Source organism: Leucoraja erinacea, chromosome 39 (assembly GCF_028641065.1).
Source record: "Leucoraja erinacea ecotype New England chromosome 39, Leri_hhj_1, whole genome shotgun sequence".
NCBI classification, from domain to species: Eukaryota; Metazoa; Chordata; class Chondrichthyes; order Rajiformes; family Rajidae; genus Leucoraja; species Leucoraja erinaceus.
In genome coordinates this window covers 2539004-2557401 of record NC_073415.1, presented here as the reverse complement: position 1 = coordinate 2557401, position 18398 = coordinate 2539004, and the positions used below count along the sequence as shown (strand labels likewise).

General features: G+C 44.1%; 1 protein-coding gene across 1 annotated transcript in view; it reads left to right on the top strand.

The window, feature by feature from the left end:
* The window catches only part of LOC129714510 (serine/threonine-protein kinase N2-like), a 63208-nt gene that overhangs the window by 33291 nt on the left and 11519 nt on the right, over positions 1–18398 (top strand). Inside the window, exons 6-12 of the mRNA XM_055664172.1 lie at positions 191–404; positions 2875–3075; positions 4377–4486; positions 7225–7368; positions 10750–10825; positions 11909–12074; positions 15768–15879. Coding sequence (XP_055520147.1) covers positions 191–404; positions 2875–3075; positions 4377–4486; positions 7225–7368; positions 10750–10825; positions 11909–12074; positions 15768–15879 — 1023 coding nt within the window. The remainder of the gene's footprint in view (positions 1–190; positions 405–2874; positions 3076–4376; positions 4487–7224; positions 7369–10749; positions 10826–11908; positions 12075–15767; positions 15880–18398) is intronic.

Sequence of the window (18398 nt, the reverse complement as noted above, 5' to 3'; positions counted from 1 at the left end):
TCTATTGTCTAAATGAAAAGGTGCTTGAAAAAAAGCTGGCAAAGCATTTAGAGCATATTTTTTAATTACGCTGGAATCATTGTAGGATTAGTACAGGATCAGTCACACAAGTCTGGTTTGTGTAAGAATCTTTTTAATTAGCTTGAAGTGATGTACACCATATATCAAAAATATTCCTTTTGCATCCTAGGCTCAATCCAGGCTGAACGAGTCAAGTGAAAAGCTGGACCTATTGAAACATTCTCTGGAGCAGAGAGTAAACGAGCTCCCAGAAGATCATCCCAAAGGGTGTATTATTAAAGAGGAACTCGTCATGTTGTGCTCTCCAGCATTCAGTAATCGGATCAATGCTTCGTATCAACAGAACCAGTACAGCACACTGTACAAACCTTCGCCACTAACAGGTATGCATTTGGATTGGCCTGAATACATTCTCAGGATATCCGTGTTACTGGTAAAGGGCCTGTCCCATTTTTATGACCTATTTCATGATCTCTGCCGAGTTTGCCCTTGACTCGTACTCGCAGCATGGTCGTCACGAGGTCGTAGGCAGGTTGTGATGCTAGTCGTAGGTACTCGTGGCATCAAGTAGGTCGGGCGTTTTTTTCCAACATGATGAAAAATGTCCTCGAGTAAAAAAGGTCGTGAATTAGGTCATGAAATTGGGACAGGCCCTTCAGGCCAATGGATACCATTAACAAGAAGGATCAACCACACAATCCAGGCTAGGTAGGAGTGCTAGGTTTCCATCCTTGATGGATATTGTTAAACCATTTTGTTTTATTGTGAACAATCCAGGTTACAATTTCCAGTTAAATACGAGTTTGTAGATTGGTTTCAGCATTAGCCCATCAAATCTGTAGCAGCTCAGTATAAGAGCAATCAAGCTATTTCCACTCCCCTCCATCCTTCGCATCATAGCTGGAAGTCTTTGGGATGTGGGGGGAAACCCACATGGTCACAGGGAGAACGTGCAAACTCCACACAGACAACAACCAGGGTGAGGATGGAACTTGCGTCTCTGGCGATGTGAGGCAGCGGCTCCACTGTGCTGCCTCTACTCCTCGCCATCATGTTCCCAGCCATAACCACTTGCTGAATAAGAGAAGCTTCCCACTTGTCACTTTTGCTAGTTGTTTTCATTCTATGTCTCCTGCTACTTGCCCTACCCGCTAATGGGAATAGTCTCTCACTTTTTTCCGGTTTATTTTTGTCTCCCTTGGGCACTCATTAGTTAGGATGACAGTTTGCATGTCATCATGAAGCAATGATTGAATGGAGCAACAACAAGAATCAGAACACTGCAGATACTAGAAATCTGAAATAGAAACAGGGGATGCTGGAAGCTCTCGACAAGCTGGTAGCATCAATGGAACGAGAAATGGATTTAATGTCTCAGATAAAGACCTTGACCCGAAACATTAACTGGAGTGGCCATGAATTTCTGCAGGTAGCTCAAGTTGAGTCCCTTATGTTGGAGCTCAAAAAGATCATGTATAGTGGATGTTACTGCATCCTCTATTGTTCCATTTCCTTTGGAGCATTTCCACTGTGCTAGAGGTAGTGTGAGTGCAGACCAAGCTGTGTCATTGCCCCAACACTTTTCTCGATCTTTCTTATTGCAAGATTGCACCTCACCGTTTCAAGATTCAAGATTCAAGATAGATGTAATTGTCACGTGTGCCTGATGGCACAGTGAAATGAATTTCCATACAGCCATACAATAAAAATCAACAGGACACAACACACTATAGGGTTTGACATAAAACATCCCCACACAGTTCCATTTCCTGTGTGGGAGCACCAAAGTCAGTTTCCACTGTTCCCCGTGGTCAGGGCCTCCCCAAGTCCGCAGTTGCAGGGCCCCGCTGTGTCATTGTCCGCAGGCCGGGGTTTTCCGACGTCGGGGCTGCTTTCCTCAGCGGCATGCACAGATTGCACCTCCCAAAGTCCCGTGGCACAATGGCAAGTGAACCATCTTACCCCAACCAGAGAGCAGTCCTGAACTACTATCTATCTCATTGGGGACCCTCGGACTACCTTTGATCGGACCCTACTAGCTTTACCTTGCACTAAATGTTATTCCCTTCCCTTATCAGCGGAAAGACCTTTCACACTGGTCTTTCTGCTGGCTGGTTAGCAGGCAACAAGAGCTTTTCACTGCACCTCACTTTCACTTCACATGACAATAAACTAAACTGAACCGAGCCTTCAACAGATTTCCCACTGGAGTGGATTTAATCCACAGCACCAATGGCAACATGTTCAACTCACCTCGCCTCCATTCTGTCATCCAATAATAAATATCTTCGGCAAGGCTGTGGAATAATTTAAACCACTGAAAGAGCTCTGAAATGGCACAGAATGAGGAGGGCGTTAGAGGACTTTTACACTGTTCAAATGGTTAGAGAAGCAGCAGACAAAAGTTATCGAAGATTTGATCTTGGTAGACTTGACCAGGGACTAAGTTGCATAATATTCGTGGTGAATTGGAAAGTTTTTTGAGGTTGTTACGAAGATTTTAGTTTGTTGAAGTGATAAAGATGATTGATATGGGTTGGGCAGTGAATGCTACCTGCATGGACTCTGTGCAGTGCTGTTCTATCTTCTTAATGGGGCAACCAGAAATGCGCAGCGTATACCAAAGGCGGCTTTACGAAGCAGCAGAAGGCACATTCAGCTGTGTATCCCTGTAGAGGTCTGCACAAAATGCTGATGCAATTGTAAGTGGACTCATTGTCGGTGGTATTCACAGTTCAACGAAAGGAGAGAATTGGGTAAATAAATAATAAAGCATGGTCCATTTTGAATGGAGATGGGTGAATAGATAGAGCAACACATGGCACTTTGACGTTTACTGTTTGTGTGTTTCAGGCATGTTGGAGGTCCGTGTTGTGGGCTGCACGGGTCTACTGGAGTCGGTCCCAGGGCGCTCTCGAGGGTCAGGTACTCCTCTGCCTGCATACAGCCCCAATGACAGTAGGAATTCTTTCATGAGCAGGACCAGCCGGGGCTTGTATGGAAGGAGCGGGAGTGGCAGCGGTCGTAACTTCATGAAAACCGAAGATTTGTCCAGTTGAGTGATTTTCAACAAATTCCTGTACCTTTTAGATTTTCAATTGAACTAAAATGGAACATTAGCTAAATCCATAAGTACAATAGACAAGCAAGCTGTCTTTGTTAAATAAAACCTATAAAGTGCTGGAAACACTTGGTAGGTCAGGCTTCACCAGTGGAATGAGAAACCAAGATAACATTTCAGGTCAAATAAACAAAATGATTTGACCCACATTTGTGACGTAAAATGTTTTGTAGAAACCATACAGTTTTCTTTATATTTTCAGTTTAAGGTAAATTACAGCTGCAATCCCAGAATGTCCTTATTTTTGTTTTGTTTGATTGCTAACGTCAGGAGTAATGGAACACGCAATATCACGTAGACAGGAATAGTTTAAGTACTTTTTTCCCTCCTTCTGGCACAGAAAGTTATATAATATATATCAATATCCACCTTAACTGACTTTAATATCTTAAATAACTTTATTCAAGAAATATTCCACCTTATTATCGTATCATGTTTGATATATTAAAATGTTTTAATTTTGTGAATCACTGTGATTATTTTAATGCTATAGATACATTTAAAATGATTGTTTGGAAGCTTTCTTGTGACTTTAAAAGTGTTAATCAGGGGCATGGTGTTAATCAGGGGAATGGTGTTTCACAGCAGTGAAGTTGCTGGGATGGTATAATTTTACTTGGATGGAGCACATTTGGGATTAATTAAAACGTCTACACCTCACAACGTATTTAGTCCATCCTTCTGAAAAGTGTGGAATGGGCAAGTGCAGGCAAGGATATTGTTAAGCTTAATTGTAATATGCACAACAAACACAGCTGATATGTTTGAGGGATTCCAGGAGATGTGAGGAAAACGCCATCCCCGGACTGAGTAGGATTGATGTAGAATCATGGAACTGTAGGTGTTGGTTTACACAAAAGGACAAAAAGTGGTGGAAGTGCCAGTCTGAAGAAGGGTCCCGACCAAAAACGAATCTATCCATGTTCTCCAGAGACGCTGCCTGACCCGCTGAATTACTCCAAGACTTTGTGTCCTTTTGTGCAGGATTATGTTTGCTCCATGTGTAGGAAGGAACTGCGGATGCTGGTTTAAACCGAAGATAGACACAGAAAGCTGGAGTAACTCTGCGGGTCAGACAGCATCCCTGGAGAAAAGGTATAGGTGACGTTTCGGGTCGAGACCCTTTTCCTCGTCACCTATTCCTTTTCTCCAGACCCGCTGAGTAACTCCATCTTTTTGTGTCTATGTTATGATTATAATACGTCTCATACTTGCAATTCTTTTTTCCCTCCAGATGAAGTGAGTGCCGTCCTGAAGCTTGACAACATAGTTGTTGGGCAGACAGCTTGGAAAGCAATAGGTGACCAATCGTGGAATCATAACTTCACAGTGGAGTTAGAACGTGTGAGTACAATGGACACACGTGAATTACTGTTAATTACTGAGTAAAGATCAGGATATGATTGCATTGGACAGGGTACTGACAGGATTCACTAGGTTTAGTTTAGTTTAGAGATACAGTGCAGTAACAGGCCCTTTGGCCTATCATGTCCACACCGACCAACGATCCCCGCACACTAACACTATCCTACACACCCTGGGGACAATTTACATTTACACCAAGCCAATTAACCTACAAACCTGTCGTCTTTGGAGTGTGGGGGAAAACCCTTGCAGATATTTACAGAAATTTGTTGTTATGGAATTCACAAATCACAACTCAAAAATGTTACTTGTGGAATAAAATTCCCCCTCGCTTCGTACAGTTGTGGTGCAGTTTGTTTTTCTTCCGGAATCCAAACCTCATACCATGCGGTTCGTCTGTATAAGGAGAGACTTGTTTCCCCAGGAATGGAGAAGGCTGAGGGAGGATCTGATAGAAATATTTAATATTCTGGGGGGGGGGGGGGATAATAGAAATCTCCTTCGATAATACAAATCTCTAGTGTGGGTTGCAATCTGGAATGTGCTCCCGGAAGAGTTGGGGGTGGCAGAACTTCTCACAGCCTCCATCACCATTAAATCACCAAGGCATAGGAGGCCATGGACATAATGCATGTGAATGGCATTAGTGCCAGTAGATACAATGAGGGGCATGGACATAGTTGTCTGTAGGGCTTGTTTCTGTGCTGTGTGGCTCTGTCTGTGCCCTATGGCTCTGTGACTCCAAACAATTAGCCTTGGCTGAAGGTGAAGGACCAGTAATTTTTACTATTACCACATTAATTGATCAGGTTTCTCAGGGGTATATAATTTTGGATAGATAGGCAGATTTAGAGGAATATGGGCCAAACGCAGGCAGGTGGGACGTGTAGTTGGGTCATGTTGGTCATCGTGGGCAAGTTGGGCCGAAGGGTCTGTTTCCACGTTGTATAACCCTATGACTCTATGATGAATCTTGGAAGATTTCTGTGGAGCTGATTGCAGAGATACTAATATAGAGAGTAAAGTCAAAAAAGGAACACATGAAGAATTTTTAAGTATCGAGAAGTGTATGTGAACAGAAATCTTGGAGTAATGCCCACAAATCCCTTAAAAGTAGCAGGAAAGGTAAGTAAGCTGGTTAGGAAGAGACACTTAACTTTATTGGCCAGGGAATAATTAGGTCACAACTAGAGTTCAATGTGCAGTTACAGGAACTTGATACCACACAAGGGAATGCAGAGGAGATTCACTGGAACATTGCCAGAAGAAGCATCACAGGGAATGTGCAGTTCCCCATTAGTGTTTCCCCTTAGTGTCGTCTTAGCTTCTGTGTTCAGGTTTTACCTGTTGCCGCTACGATATTTGGAATAATACAGAGATCTGATAAATTCTATCTGCCGTTTCTCTGTTCAACTTTCCAACTGATTTATATACTTTGCACTTGTTCCTATTGAAAATAAACTTGACTTGACTTTGCGTATGTCTCATTTCTTGTGTCCCGTGGTGTTTTTAACGCCCAGTGTGTAAGCCTTTGTTCTCCCCATTGCCTCCATCTTGTGATGTGAGACTCTCACTTTAGTCCCTTTTCACCCTTTTCTGCCAACTCTCAAAGTTCTCCTAGACCATGTGTGTTTCTATCTTCACTGCTACATTTAAACAGCCTGTCCTAAACTATTGTACTACCACCCATATCCCTCCCTCTAGGTTTAGATTTCACTCCTCTTCCTCTTTCCTTAGCTGACATGCTTTTGTCTCCATTCCACCTCTATCCTTTGTCGCTATCACCCCCATGGCCTATATCAATTGCCAGGCTTTGCCCAAAACCCCATGTCTCTTTTTCAGCTTTCTCTCCCCTCCTCCCTCCGTCTGAACAAGGGCCTGTCTATGCTGCACAAATGCTACCCGACTTGCTGAATTCCTCCAGCAGTTTGATTTTTATTCAAGATTCCAGCATCTGCAGTTTCTTGTCCCTTGGTCAAGCACCCCGTCAGGCCTTGTGATCATCGTGTTTTTAGTGCAGGCTATATATTTAAAAGGGTGCCCAATATAAATCACAGGTTTATAGAATTATACAGACAAAATGGAGACTATATACATGCATCATACTTCATGATCATTCTAATAGATAATAAGAATATTAGAGGCTGGTGCTTATGGTCAGTATGTTTCCGAGCCCCACCTTCTCAGTAACCCATACCCAAGAACTACACCTAACATTAACCTTCAGTGTAACCTTTCTCATGCTTGAGGAGTCTGTACTTTTGTTTGGAAAGCCTGTTATGCTGTTTAGTTTAGTTTTGTTTCGAGATACAGTGCAGAATCAGGCCCTTCAGCCCACTGAGTCCGCACCGACCAGCGATCCCCACACATTAACACTACCCTACACACACTAGGGACAATTTTACACTTATACCAAGCCAATTAACCTACAAACCTGTGCGTCTTTGGAATGAGGGAGGAAATCGGAAATCTCGGAGAAAACCCACGCAGGTCACGGGGAGAACGTACAAACTCCATACAGACAGCACCCGTAGCCGGGATCTAACCTAGGTATCTGGTGCTGCAAGCTCTGTAAGGCAGCAACTCTACCGCTGTGCCATTGTGCTGCCCTAAGTGAGAAGTCTTTTTAATTTTCTTGCCGTCAGTATTTACTGTGGAAATGGTTGGACTCTATTGATAACTGGAGGTATTAATTGTAATAATATTTTATATTGCAGACTCGGGAATTGGAGATCAGTGTTTACTGGCGAGATTGGCGTTCACTCTGTGCATTAAAGTATCTCAAGCTGGAAGATTTCCTGGACAATCAGCGGCATGAAATCCACTTGGATCTGGAGCCTCAGGGGGTGCTACTGACCGAGGTACGTCTGAGGAGCAGTTCCATCAGTGAATGAGCGAAGGAGGTTGTGGACTCGGTCTGCAAGAAGAGCGGAGGGTAGGGGAAGGAATACGGAAGATGGGGTAGGGAAGGCAGAAGCGGTGTGAGCAAAAATAGGATTTAGATTCGTTTAGTTTAGAGATGCAGCGTGGAAACAGGCCCTACAGAAATAGGCAATGTTTCGGGGCGAAACATTACCCATTTCCTTCGCTCCATGGATGCTGCTGCACCCGCTGAGTTTCTCTAGCACTTTTGTCTACCTGCTGAAGGAACTTAGCAGATCAAAAATAATCTGTGGAAGCTGAGGGAACTGATCGCTCAGGCATCAGGGGCCATCAGATGGATGAATTATTATTATTAAATATTATCATTAAATCGTTGAAAACATTAGCGACGCAGAGGTGCTGGTTTCCGACGGGCATACCTCGTACGACAGTGATAGCAACTTCTACTGCAGTGTGGATGTCCGTTGGCTCGCTCTGAGCTCATCCGCCCTTTGAGATGGATGAAAGGTATTTTAAAAGCAGAGATTGCTGGGTTCTTGATTAGTGAGGGAGACAACGGTTGCGGGGAGAAGACAAGAGAATGGGGCTGAGGGGGAAAAATAGGTCAGTCATGATCGAATGAGGGAGCAGACTTGATCCGGATAGCCTAATTCTGCTCCGATGTCTTATGAAATGGAGCACGAGACAATCTGTGCGTCACATCTCCACCTATAACCCAACAGCTCCAATCTCCGCATAGCCCTCACCTCTTTAGAAAATGGCTAACTCCCCGCTAAACTCTCAGCCTTGATGCAGAATCTTTCAAGCATCAGGCACCATTCAATCATGGCTGATCTCTCGCTCCCTCCTAACCCCATTCTCCTGCCATCTCCCCATATCTCCCCTCTGCGCACCGAGTCCTGATGCAGTGTCTCCATCCAAAACATCAACCATCCCTCTGCCTCCACAGATGCTGTTCGGTCCTCTGACTTCCTCCAGTAGCTTATATTTTTGCTCCAGATTTTGACACGAAAGAAATTATCTAAAGATATGACCAATTTTTTTTTTTTTAAAGTGAAAATCATTACTTCAAGCACAAATAATTAAAAAATGTAATTTTACATAGAAACATAGAAAATGGGTGCAGGAGGAGGCCATTCGTCCCTTTGAGCTAGCACTGTAATTCACTGTGATCATGGCTGATCGTCCCCAATCAATAACCCGTGCCTGACTTCTCCTCGTATCCCTTGATTCCACCAGTCCCAAGAGCTCTATCTAACTCTCTCTTAAATCCATCCAGTGATTTGGCCTCCACTGCCCTCTCCTCTGGCAGGGAATTCCACAAATCATTTTGTTCAGTATAATATTACAATAAAACCTATCAATTTTACAGTGGTTAAAAACCGCTGCTAAAATGAATGGGGATGTGAAACTGAGCTGGGCCTAACAGATTCTGCTAGTAATCTTTCAGCAAATGAGGGAGTTTTGCAATTAGAAACTTGTGTGCTAAGCTATTGAACTTGCTGGCAAGTTATCACAGGGATTGTGGCAAAACCACTGGAAATGTGCCCTATCATTAAAGGAGAGTAGTCCACTTTCACATGGTAATGTTGTACTAAATGGAAGATAGAGACAAAATGCTGGAGTAACTCATTGGGACAGGCAGCAACCTGGATAGAAGGAATGGATGAAGTTTCGGGTCGAGGCCCTTATTCAGACCTGGTCTGAAGAAAGGTCGCGACCCAAAACGTCACCCATTCCTTTTATCCATGGATCAGGCTGAACTGCTGAGTTACTCCAGCATTTTGTGTCTACGTTCGGTGTAAACCAGCATCTGCAGTTCCCGCCTACTTATACTAAATGGAGAAAGGTAAGCACCATGACTTCAATGGGGATACAAGGAACTGCAGATGCTGGTTTACAAAAAAAACCCGATATGCAGCCAAAGGTTAAGCAGCTCCCTTTAGAGATCCAAACAGGGGTAGCAACCTCTCGTACACCATGTACACACAGTAGAAACGAGGAACTGCTGGTTAATACACAAAAGAACACAAAGTGCCGGAGTATTTCAGAGTGTCAGGCAGCATCTCTGGAGAGCATGGATGGGTGACATTATCAAACTGGACCCTTCTTCAGACTCAAATTCATCCGAGTTCAGATTTTTGGATTTTCTTCGCATCCCTGAAGTGTTTGATTGGGAACACAGTCTTCTTCAGTGTTAATGCGTAAATGAATGAGGGCTAAGTGGGGAAACGCATGTATGTGGGTTTGGAAATGTGACCCCAGAGTTGAGCAGCAACCAGCTGCAGTGCTCAAATGATTGCAAGATTGATTCTTTACTTTAGACCTTATAGATACAGCGTGGAAACAGGCCCTTCGGCCACTGAGTCCATGCCGACCAGCAAACGCCCCGTACACCTCCACTATCCTACACACTATGGACAATTCATAAATTTTACCGAAGCCGATTAACTTATCAACCTGAAGGTAGACAAAAATGCTGGAGAAACTCGGCGGGTGAGGCAGCATCTATGGAGCGAAGGAATAGGTGACGTTTCGGGTCTCGACCCGAAACGTCACCCATTCCTTCGCTCCATAGACGCTGCCTCACCCGCTGAGTTTCTCCAGCATTTTTGTCTACCTTCGATTTTTCCAGCATCTGCAGTTCTTTCTTAAACTTATAAACCTGTACATCTTTGGAAACCAGAACACCCAGAGAAAACTCACATGGTCACAGGGAGGACATGCAAACTCCATACAGACACCACCCATAGTCAGGATCGTACCTGGGTCTCTGGCGCTCTAAGTGCAGTGTAGGTTTACAAGGTTAATTCCTGGGATGGTGGGACTGTCATATGCTGAGGGAATGGAGCAGCTGGGCTTGTACACTCTGGAGTTTAGGATGAGAGGATATTTTATTGAAACATATAAGATTGTTAAGGGTTTGGACACGCTGGAGGTTGGAAACATGTTCCCGTTGTTGGGGGATGTCCAGAACCAGGGGCCACAGTTTAAGAATAAGGGGTAAGCCATTTAGAACGGAGATGAGGAAACACTTTTTCACACAGAGTTGTGAGTGTGGAATTTGTGAGTGTGGAATTCTCTGCCTCAGAGGGCGGTGGAGGCCAGTTCTCTGGATACTTTCAAGAGAGAGCTAGATAGGACTCTTAAAGATAGCAGAGTCAAGGGATATGGGGAGAAGGCAGGAACGGGGCACTGATTGGGGATGATCAGCCATGATCACATTGAATTGCTGGCTCAAAGGGCTGGATGGCCCACTCCTGCACCTATTGCCTATTGTAAGGCAGCAACTCTACCACTGTGCTGCCCTCCTGCACCATAACTGCTTCTACACACTGCTATCAATTGTTATTTGGCAGGTCACTTTCTCCAACCCAGTGATTGAAAGAATAACCAAGCTGCGTCGACAGAAGAAGATCTTCTCCAAGCAGCAAGGTAAAGCAAATTTGTTTCAGTGTCAGTCTCATCAGGCTGTTCCCCTGCTGATTTTGTTGCATTCAATGTTGAGTTTTCATCCCATTAGCAATGTCCAAATTAAAATGTTCTGAAAACCATTCATCTTTTTAATGCTACACTTAATTCAAAAGAGATAAAGAATTCGACACATCAGCATTACCCCCCTGTTTTTGTATACAAGCCCCCTCAAAATAAATGCTAGCATTGCATTTGCTTTCTTTACTACCAATTCAGATTAACTTTTTGAGAACCTGCACCAGCACTCCCAAGTCCCTTTACATCTCCGATATCTGGATTCTCTCCTCATTTAGAAAATAATCTATGGCTTTATTCCTACTACCAAAATGCACTGTGCTACACTATATTCCATCTGCCACTTCTCTGCCCTCTCTCCCAACCTATCCAAGTCCTTCTGCAGAGTCCTTGCTTTCTCTACACTCTCTGCCCCTCCACCTATTTTTGTATCATCCACAAAGTCTTCAATCCCCTCAGCCAAATTCTTAATATACAAAGTGAAGAGCAGCGGCCCCAGCACCGAGTCCTACGGAACTCCGCTAGTCACTGGCAGCCAACCAGAAAAGTCCCCTTTATTGCCACTCTTTGTCTTCTGCCATTCAGCAAACCTGCTATCCATGCTAATATCTGGTCTTTGATACCAGCTTCCATAGCAGCCTCCAGTGTGGCACCTTATCAAAGGCTTTCTGAAAATCCAGGTAAACAACACCTACTGCCTCTACTTTGTCTCTCCTGCTATTCACTTCAAAGACATCTAGCAAATTTGTCAGACAAGACCTCCCCATCACAAAGCAATGCTGACTTTGGCCTATTTTATGGTGAACATCGAAGTACTCCGTAACCTCATCCTTAAAATGGACTCTAAAATCTTACTAACCACCAAAGTCAGACTAACCGGCCTATAGTTCCCACTATTCTGCTTTGCTCCCTCCGAACATGAGATTGGTGGGTATATTTTGGAGTCAGATGCATTCTTGCCGAACTGTTTGTCGTGGAAAATGTACCTGCTCTTCAATGCCACTAACTCTCTGCCTAATTGTGTTTTAGGGAAGACTTTTCTTCGAGCTCCTCAGATGAATATCAACATTGCCACTTGGGGTCGATTGTTGAGGAAAGCATTTCCCACAGTTAACTCCACTGGGACGTACAGTCCCTCGTCTTACATGAATGCTGTCACTGATGGTCGGCAGCCACTATCCACCAACATGCCAGGGTAAGATTGTAACTGTGTACACTGTGCTGAGTTTCCCATTGTAATGTACCCGTAGAGTATTTAAATCCTTTGAATGGTTTTCTGCTTCAGTCCAATTCTTTACTTTACAGATACAGCGCGGAAACGGGCCCTTTGGCCCACGAGTCCACACTGGCCAGCGATCACCCCATACACTCACACTATCCTACACACTAAGAACTATTTACAATTGTTACCAAAGACAATTTACCCACTAATCTGTATGTCTTTGGAGTGTGGGAGGAAATCGGAGCATCCGGAGAAAACCCACGCGGTCCCAGGAAGAACGTACAAACTCTGTACAGACAGAACAGTGGCACAGCGTTAGAGTTGCTGCCTTAAAGCGCCAGATATACAGGCTCGATCCTGACTACAGGTGCTGTCTGTATGGAGTTTGTACGTTCTTCCTGTGACCGCGAGGGTTTTCTCTGGGTGGTCCGGTTTCCTCCCACACTCTAAAGACGTACAGGTTTGTCGGTTAAATTGGCTTCTGTAAAATTACATTGTTCCCCAGTGTGTGATCCATGATGGATTTTTAGGGAGAGCTGATTTTGAGAAAGATCCTGTATTCTCTGTTGACAGTACTTTTGTGAAGTCCTAGCTGGGATTTGCTCTGCACCAGAGCTCATGTGGTTGATGCAGCTCCCAGCACTTTGCTTGGATTTGTTGCCTATTTAGCCTCTTGCAGGTAAAATCTGCAATGTAAGGGGTGGAGGAACATAGTAGCCAAGAGAGAAGGCAGTTGAGTCAGATCCTTGAAATATTACTTTTTTGCTGTGTCAATACGGACACACTCTGCAATTACTGCAGCGGCTTCGTCTCCAATCTTGAAGGCCATAGTTAATAAGGTGTCTGAGATCCCCTGGGACGTCATTATCTTCCCTCAAGAGGGAGATGATGTCATGGATTCATGTCAGAATTACCACTCTGCCATATTTTAGTATTCAGCAGAGATTTTATCTCCTCCAGAAATTTCAGTTTTTCAAACTATTTGCAAACTGGTGTCGCATCAAGGTTGTGGCAGATGCTTGCATCACAAAGTCTTGGATGAGATGTTTAGAACGGAACTGCAGATGCTGGTTTACATCGACGATAGGCACAAAATGCCAGAGTAACTCAGCGGGTCAGGCAGCATCTCTGGAGAGAAAGAAAAGGTGACATTTTGTGTCGGAATGAAGAAGGGTTCTGTCACCTACTTTTCTCCCGCGAGACCTGCTGAGTTACTATTGCATTTTGTGCTTATCTTTGGTTGAGATGTTGACTGTTTCACTGTCCTTTTTCTGTCCTCCCCCCATTACAGAACTCTTCCCCATCTCCCCCAATTCTCAATTTGCTCAGAATCTGTTCACCTTCAACAACTGGGGTGGCAGCTGGTATACCTGCTACCTCACAGCGCCTGAGACCCGAGTTTGCTCCTGATCTCAGGTCCTGTTTGTGTGGAGTTGCTACATTCCCCCCTGTGACCGCATGGGTTCGGTGAGTGGATAATATAGAACTAGTGTGAACGGGTGATCAATGATCGGCATGGACTCAGTGGGCCAAAGGACCTGTTTCCATGCTGTATCTCTCAACTGAACTAAACCAATTTTCCAGTTTTGATGAGAGATCTAATGATATATATTTAACATGCTGCCCCAGTCTTTCCAGCATTTTATGTTTCTATAAAATTAATTTCCCTTCTTCATTGATTACATGGATATTATTCTTATTTATCCTCGAGGTCTGATTGTTTCATTCAATTGTGTTTAATTTTGAGCAGCTGACAATAGCTGCATGCAACAGATAACAATTCACTGCTGAATCCATGCCAACCTCTCTTCCTCTTTGTACATTGTCCTTCAGATAAGAGCTTTGGGCTAATTTGCTAAGGAAATGAGAAACTAATTTCCACTTTTACAACAGCAAATCATTGTTTGAACACTTAACAGTTTATGTAAAAGTCACAGAAATGTTGCATGATTGTGATGAAGGCATTCTATCTACTTGTTTTTTCCCGTCATTTTCCACTGTTCCTTTCCTCTTCTCTACGGAACGAAATGTTCATAACACCGTGTTGGTATTACTACACCTGGAATATTGTGTCGTTTTAGGTTCCTTTCCTGAGTAAAAGTTATTCTTACTCTCCAGGGAGTTCAATGGACATTCACTAATTTGACAGAGGGCTGCATTCCCAAGCGTTTTGAAGAATGCAAGGCGATGTCATTAAAGGGCCTGTCCCACTTGGCCGTCATTTTGTGCCTCATTCACGCATCATATGTAAAATAGGTTGACGCGTCGTTACACGCGATGTCGCACGCAAATCACACGTCATCTGCGGTCTAGTGCGCGTGCCGTCATTAGAATACTCCGCGGCGCGTGGCGACGAATGGTTACGCACGGTGACGTAACCGTGTGTCACCACGCGTTACACGTGAGACGTCGGGATGCCAGCGTACAACGCCAATGCATCAGCGTGCGTACCCAATGCGTCAGCGTGCGTACACGATAGGTCACACAGGTGGCGTACGAGGATTTCATGCAGCACGAAATCCTGGAGCGCCGCTTGATACCGCACGCAACTCCACACTCCTCCACGCCTCTCCATGCGCCCATCACGCGCTACCCACACGCTATCCTTGCGTCACACGTGACAACCACATTTTTGGAGGTCGCATAAATGGCGCGCAAGTGACGGCCAAGTGGGACAGGCCCTTAAAACGTTGCAAACAATGTTAACTGCGTTGTCATCCAAATTGTTCGTGTTGATGGCAACCAGCAGGGCATTAGGAGGGAGCGGAATATTAAGTTGCAAGGATCGGAGCCCCCCCCGACCACAGGTGAACAACAGAGGACAACAGAGGAGGATGACTGAACTTTGGTGCCTTCCCTCACAGTGGGAAACTTTGATGTGGGGATGTCTGTGTTAAAGTCTATCGTGTTCTGTGCTCTTTTTTTATTCATATGGCTGTATGGTGACCACAGATTTAATGTACCTGTGACATGTTGGTGCATGTGACAATAAATGTCTCTTGTCTCTTGGGGGAAGGGCCACACATAGGGGGAAAACTTTGATGAATAAACCGAAAAATAACACTTGATAAATGATTTGTAAATACATTTGGAAAGGTTATCATGCTCAAGGGCTTCTTATGAAAGGGGATGATTTCTAAGAATAGAATCCATAATAGTTTTTAAACAAGGGCACAAAAACGATGCCCCCAGCATTGTTGCTGCCGCACACTTCCAGTGAACCAGGTTCAATCCTGACCTCTGGTGCTGTTTGTGGAGATTGCACATTCTCCTTGAATTGGCCTGTGATTTTTGATCGTCATCTTTACCATGTACGATACCACTCACTTTAATGTCATCTGCAAATCTACTCATCCTACTTTGCACATTCTCATCCAAATCATTGATACAAACTACAAATAGCGACACCAATCCGTGAGGCATACTAGAGATCGGTACCAGGCACATTGGTGTTTGTGGTTGATATCCGCGGTGCAGATGCAAAAAATATTTATTTTAATATGATGTGTAAATATTTTAAAAGGAACAGTGAACAAGGACTGTGACTGACTCCGGTGTCAGACTGATTGGTGGTATTCTGTGATCAGAGTTAATGATTTGGAGAATATGAATGAAATCCGTCCTGGCTAATTACATCACTACATGACGGAACTTCTCTTGTTTCAGAGACCTATCGTTTGAGAAGTTGTCGTTAGATTTGTCAGATGAAGGGTCAAGTACGCCCCGAAAAGCTTCTTTGGAGTCGAGGAGCAGCCTCAACGGTGAAAAGCCAATGCAGGTTGGAAACCTTTCTGTTTGAATTGATTGAAAGACACAGCATGGAAACAGGCCCTTCAGTCCATGGTGACCACCAATCACCGGTTCACACCAGTTCCATGTTATCCCACTTTCTCATCCACTCCCAACACACTAGGGGGCAATTTACAGAGGGTTGTATTAATCTACAATCCTGCATGTCTTTGGCATGTGGGAGGAAACTGGGGCACCTGGCAAAAACCCATGTAGTCACAGGGAGAATGTGTAAACTCCACACAGACAGCTCTCGAGGTTAGAATTGAACCCAGTTCTCAGGCGCCGTGATGCAGCTCTATCAGCAGCACCTCCATCCCGCCCCTTGCTTGTTCTTGCCTAATTTTATAGTCGAAGGACATTGTGCACTTCAAAGAATAGCTACTGCAGTAAGCTCGCGACTTAAGCAAAGCACAAGTTAATGGAGCTACTCAGCCGGTCAAGCAGCATCTGTGAAGAGAACGGATAGAGACTGGCTGTTTCCCAAGGCCTTGACCATCTTTCCTATAATTCTGAATATCTACAATCAACGATTTTTGTCCAACAATAGCCGTGAAACAGATTCCACGATCAAAATCCAAATTCATGAATGATATTGTGTGTGTGTAAAACTGATGTCCATCATCTCTTCTCAGCTGCTCTATGAACTTTAATCCCAAGGAGAGCTGATCACAAATCCATGCCATCACTACACCATTGAGTCTGAAGAAGGGTTTTGACCCGAAACGTTGCCTATTTCCTTTGCTCCACAGATGCTGTCTCACCCGCAGAGTTTCACCTGCATTTTGTCCACCATCACTACATCTGCCTATTTTCAGCTTTTCCATTAACATTGCCCAGTTCCAATTGCCTCAGCTTAATTGATGTCAGAACCATCGCTTCAACCTTTTGTAGCATTCTTGTTTCCCTTTGGCCCACTAACTCCACACCGACCAGCGATCCCCGCACACTAACGCTATCCTATACACACTAGGGCCAATTTACATTTATACCAAGTCAATTATACCAGGTCAAACCTGTACATCTTTGGAATGTGGGAGGAAACCGGAGCACCCGGAGAAAACCCACGCAGGTCACGAGGAGAACGTACAATCTCTACACAGACAGCACCCGTAGTTGGGATCAAACCCGGGTCTATGGCGCTGTAAGACAGCAACTCTACCGCTGCGCCACCATGCTGCTTTGCCTTCTGCTGCAGAGGCCCTGAGTTCTGGACTTTCCTCAAACGTTTCCCCACTTTTTGAGAAGAGGTTTATGGAGATGTGATAAAAGTAGGATTAATATGGGATTGGTGTATTGAGTGTTTGCTGATCAACACTGGCCAATGAACCGGTTTCCATGCTGTGTTAACAATGCTAGATAATGTTTCATACACTTAATTGTCTGACTTAAAATTCCCTTGAAGAAGTTTGAACTGTTGGTTCCTGAGATTATTCAAGATCTATTGAGTTCGGGACCAGAGCCATTTTACCATGAGATCAGGGTCTTCGTTGTACACACACAGTATTAGTTCCATCAGTGAAAGACTTAATCTCCCTCTTTCAAACTGAAACATATTATCTTATGGCGGGCCTGATTTACCTTCCCTATTTTTTTCCAAACTTCACCACACTACTGTGGACCTCGTGCAGGTAAATGGGATTTGTATAAAGGAGAGCAACAGTTGGAGTGGATGTGGGGGGTTTGAGACCGATTTCTCTAAACTACAACACAATGCCGCTATCCTAGTTGAAAGATTCCAGTCTGCCCAAGGTCAGCTTAGAGCTATGTTGTTTTATAGAGAGCTATTGGGAAGAAAAAAAAATCTGGTTGAAATGCAATAATAGTATATGTGAATACAATACTCATGTTATTTTCTTAATATCTTCTATTCTTCAATGCAGTCTGTCATATTGCAGTGTTACAGGCAACTTCAGGTATGGGCCCCACTGTCCCACTTGCTGGGACAACATACTCTAGTCCCACTCTTCTTCTGGCAAGGCTAGCTTAAAGCTAATGCCCTCAATCCTGTACAGCTTCTGTTTTGGTCCGTGTTAGCTGTCTACAAAAAGTAGTTCTGGTGTGGGTGCATCGTTCTTTCATACTTGTGCCTCCTTTCTTCTTTCTATGTTGGGCTATTGATGTGTACTTCTCAAGATATCTATTTTCAAATACTGCCTATCTAGTTATTTTTCTTTTACATTGTAGTCTCGTGATGTTTATCTTTCAATCTTTGGTTAATGATGCTTTGATGTGAAGATGACGGTCTATCCTGGTCGTTCTGTTCCTCCTTGTGCTGTGGTCCGGAGCTCCAGACTCATCCTGTGCCTCTGCCGGGCTATCTGCTCTCAGCAATACCTAGTTTAATTTAGACATACAGCGCAGAAACATGCCCTTCGGCCCACCGAGTCCATACCGACCATTGATCCCAGACACTAACACTATCCTACACTACACACAAGTACAATTTTTATCCAAGCCAAATTAACCTACAAACCTGTATGTCTTTGGATTGCGGGAGGAAACCGG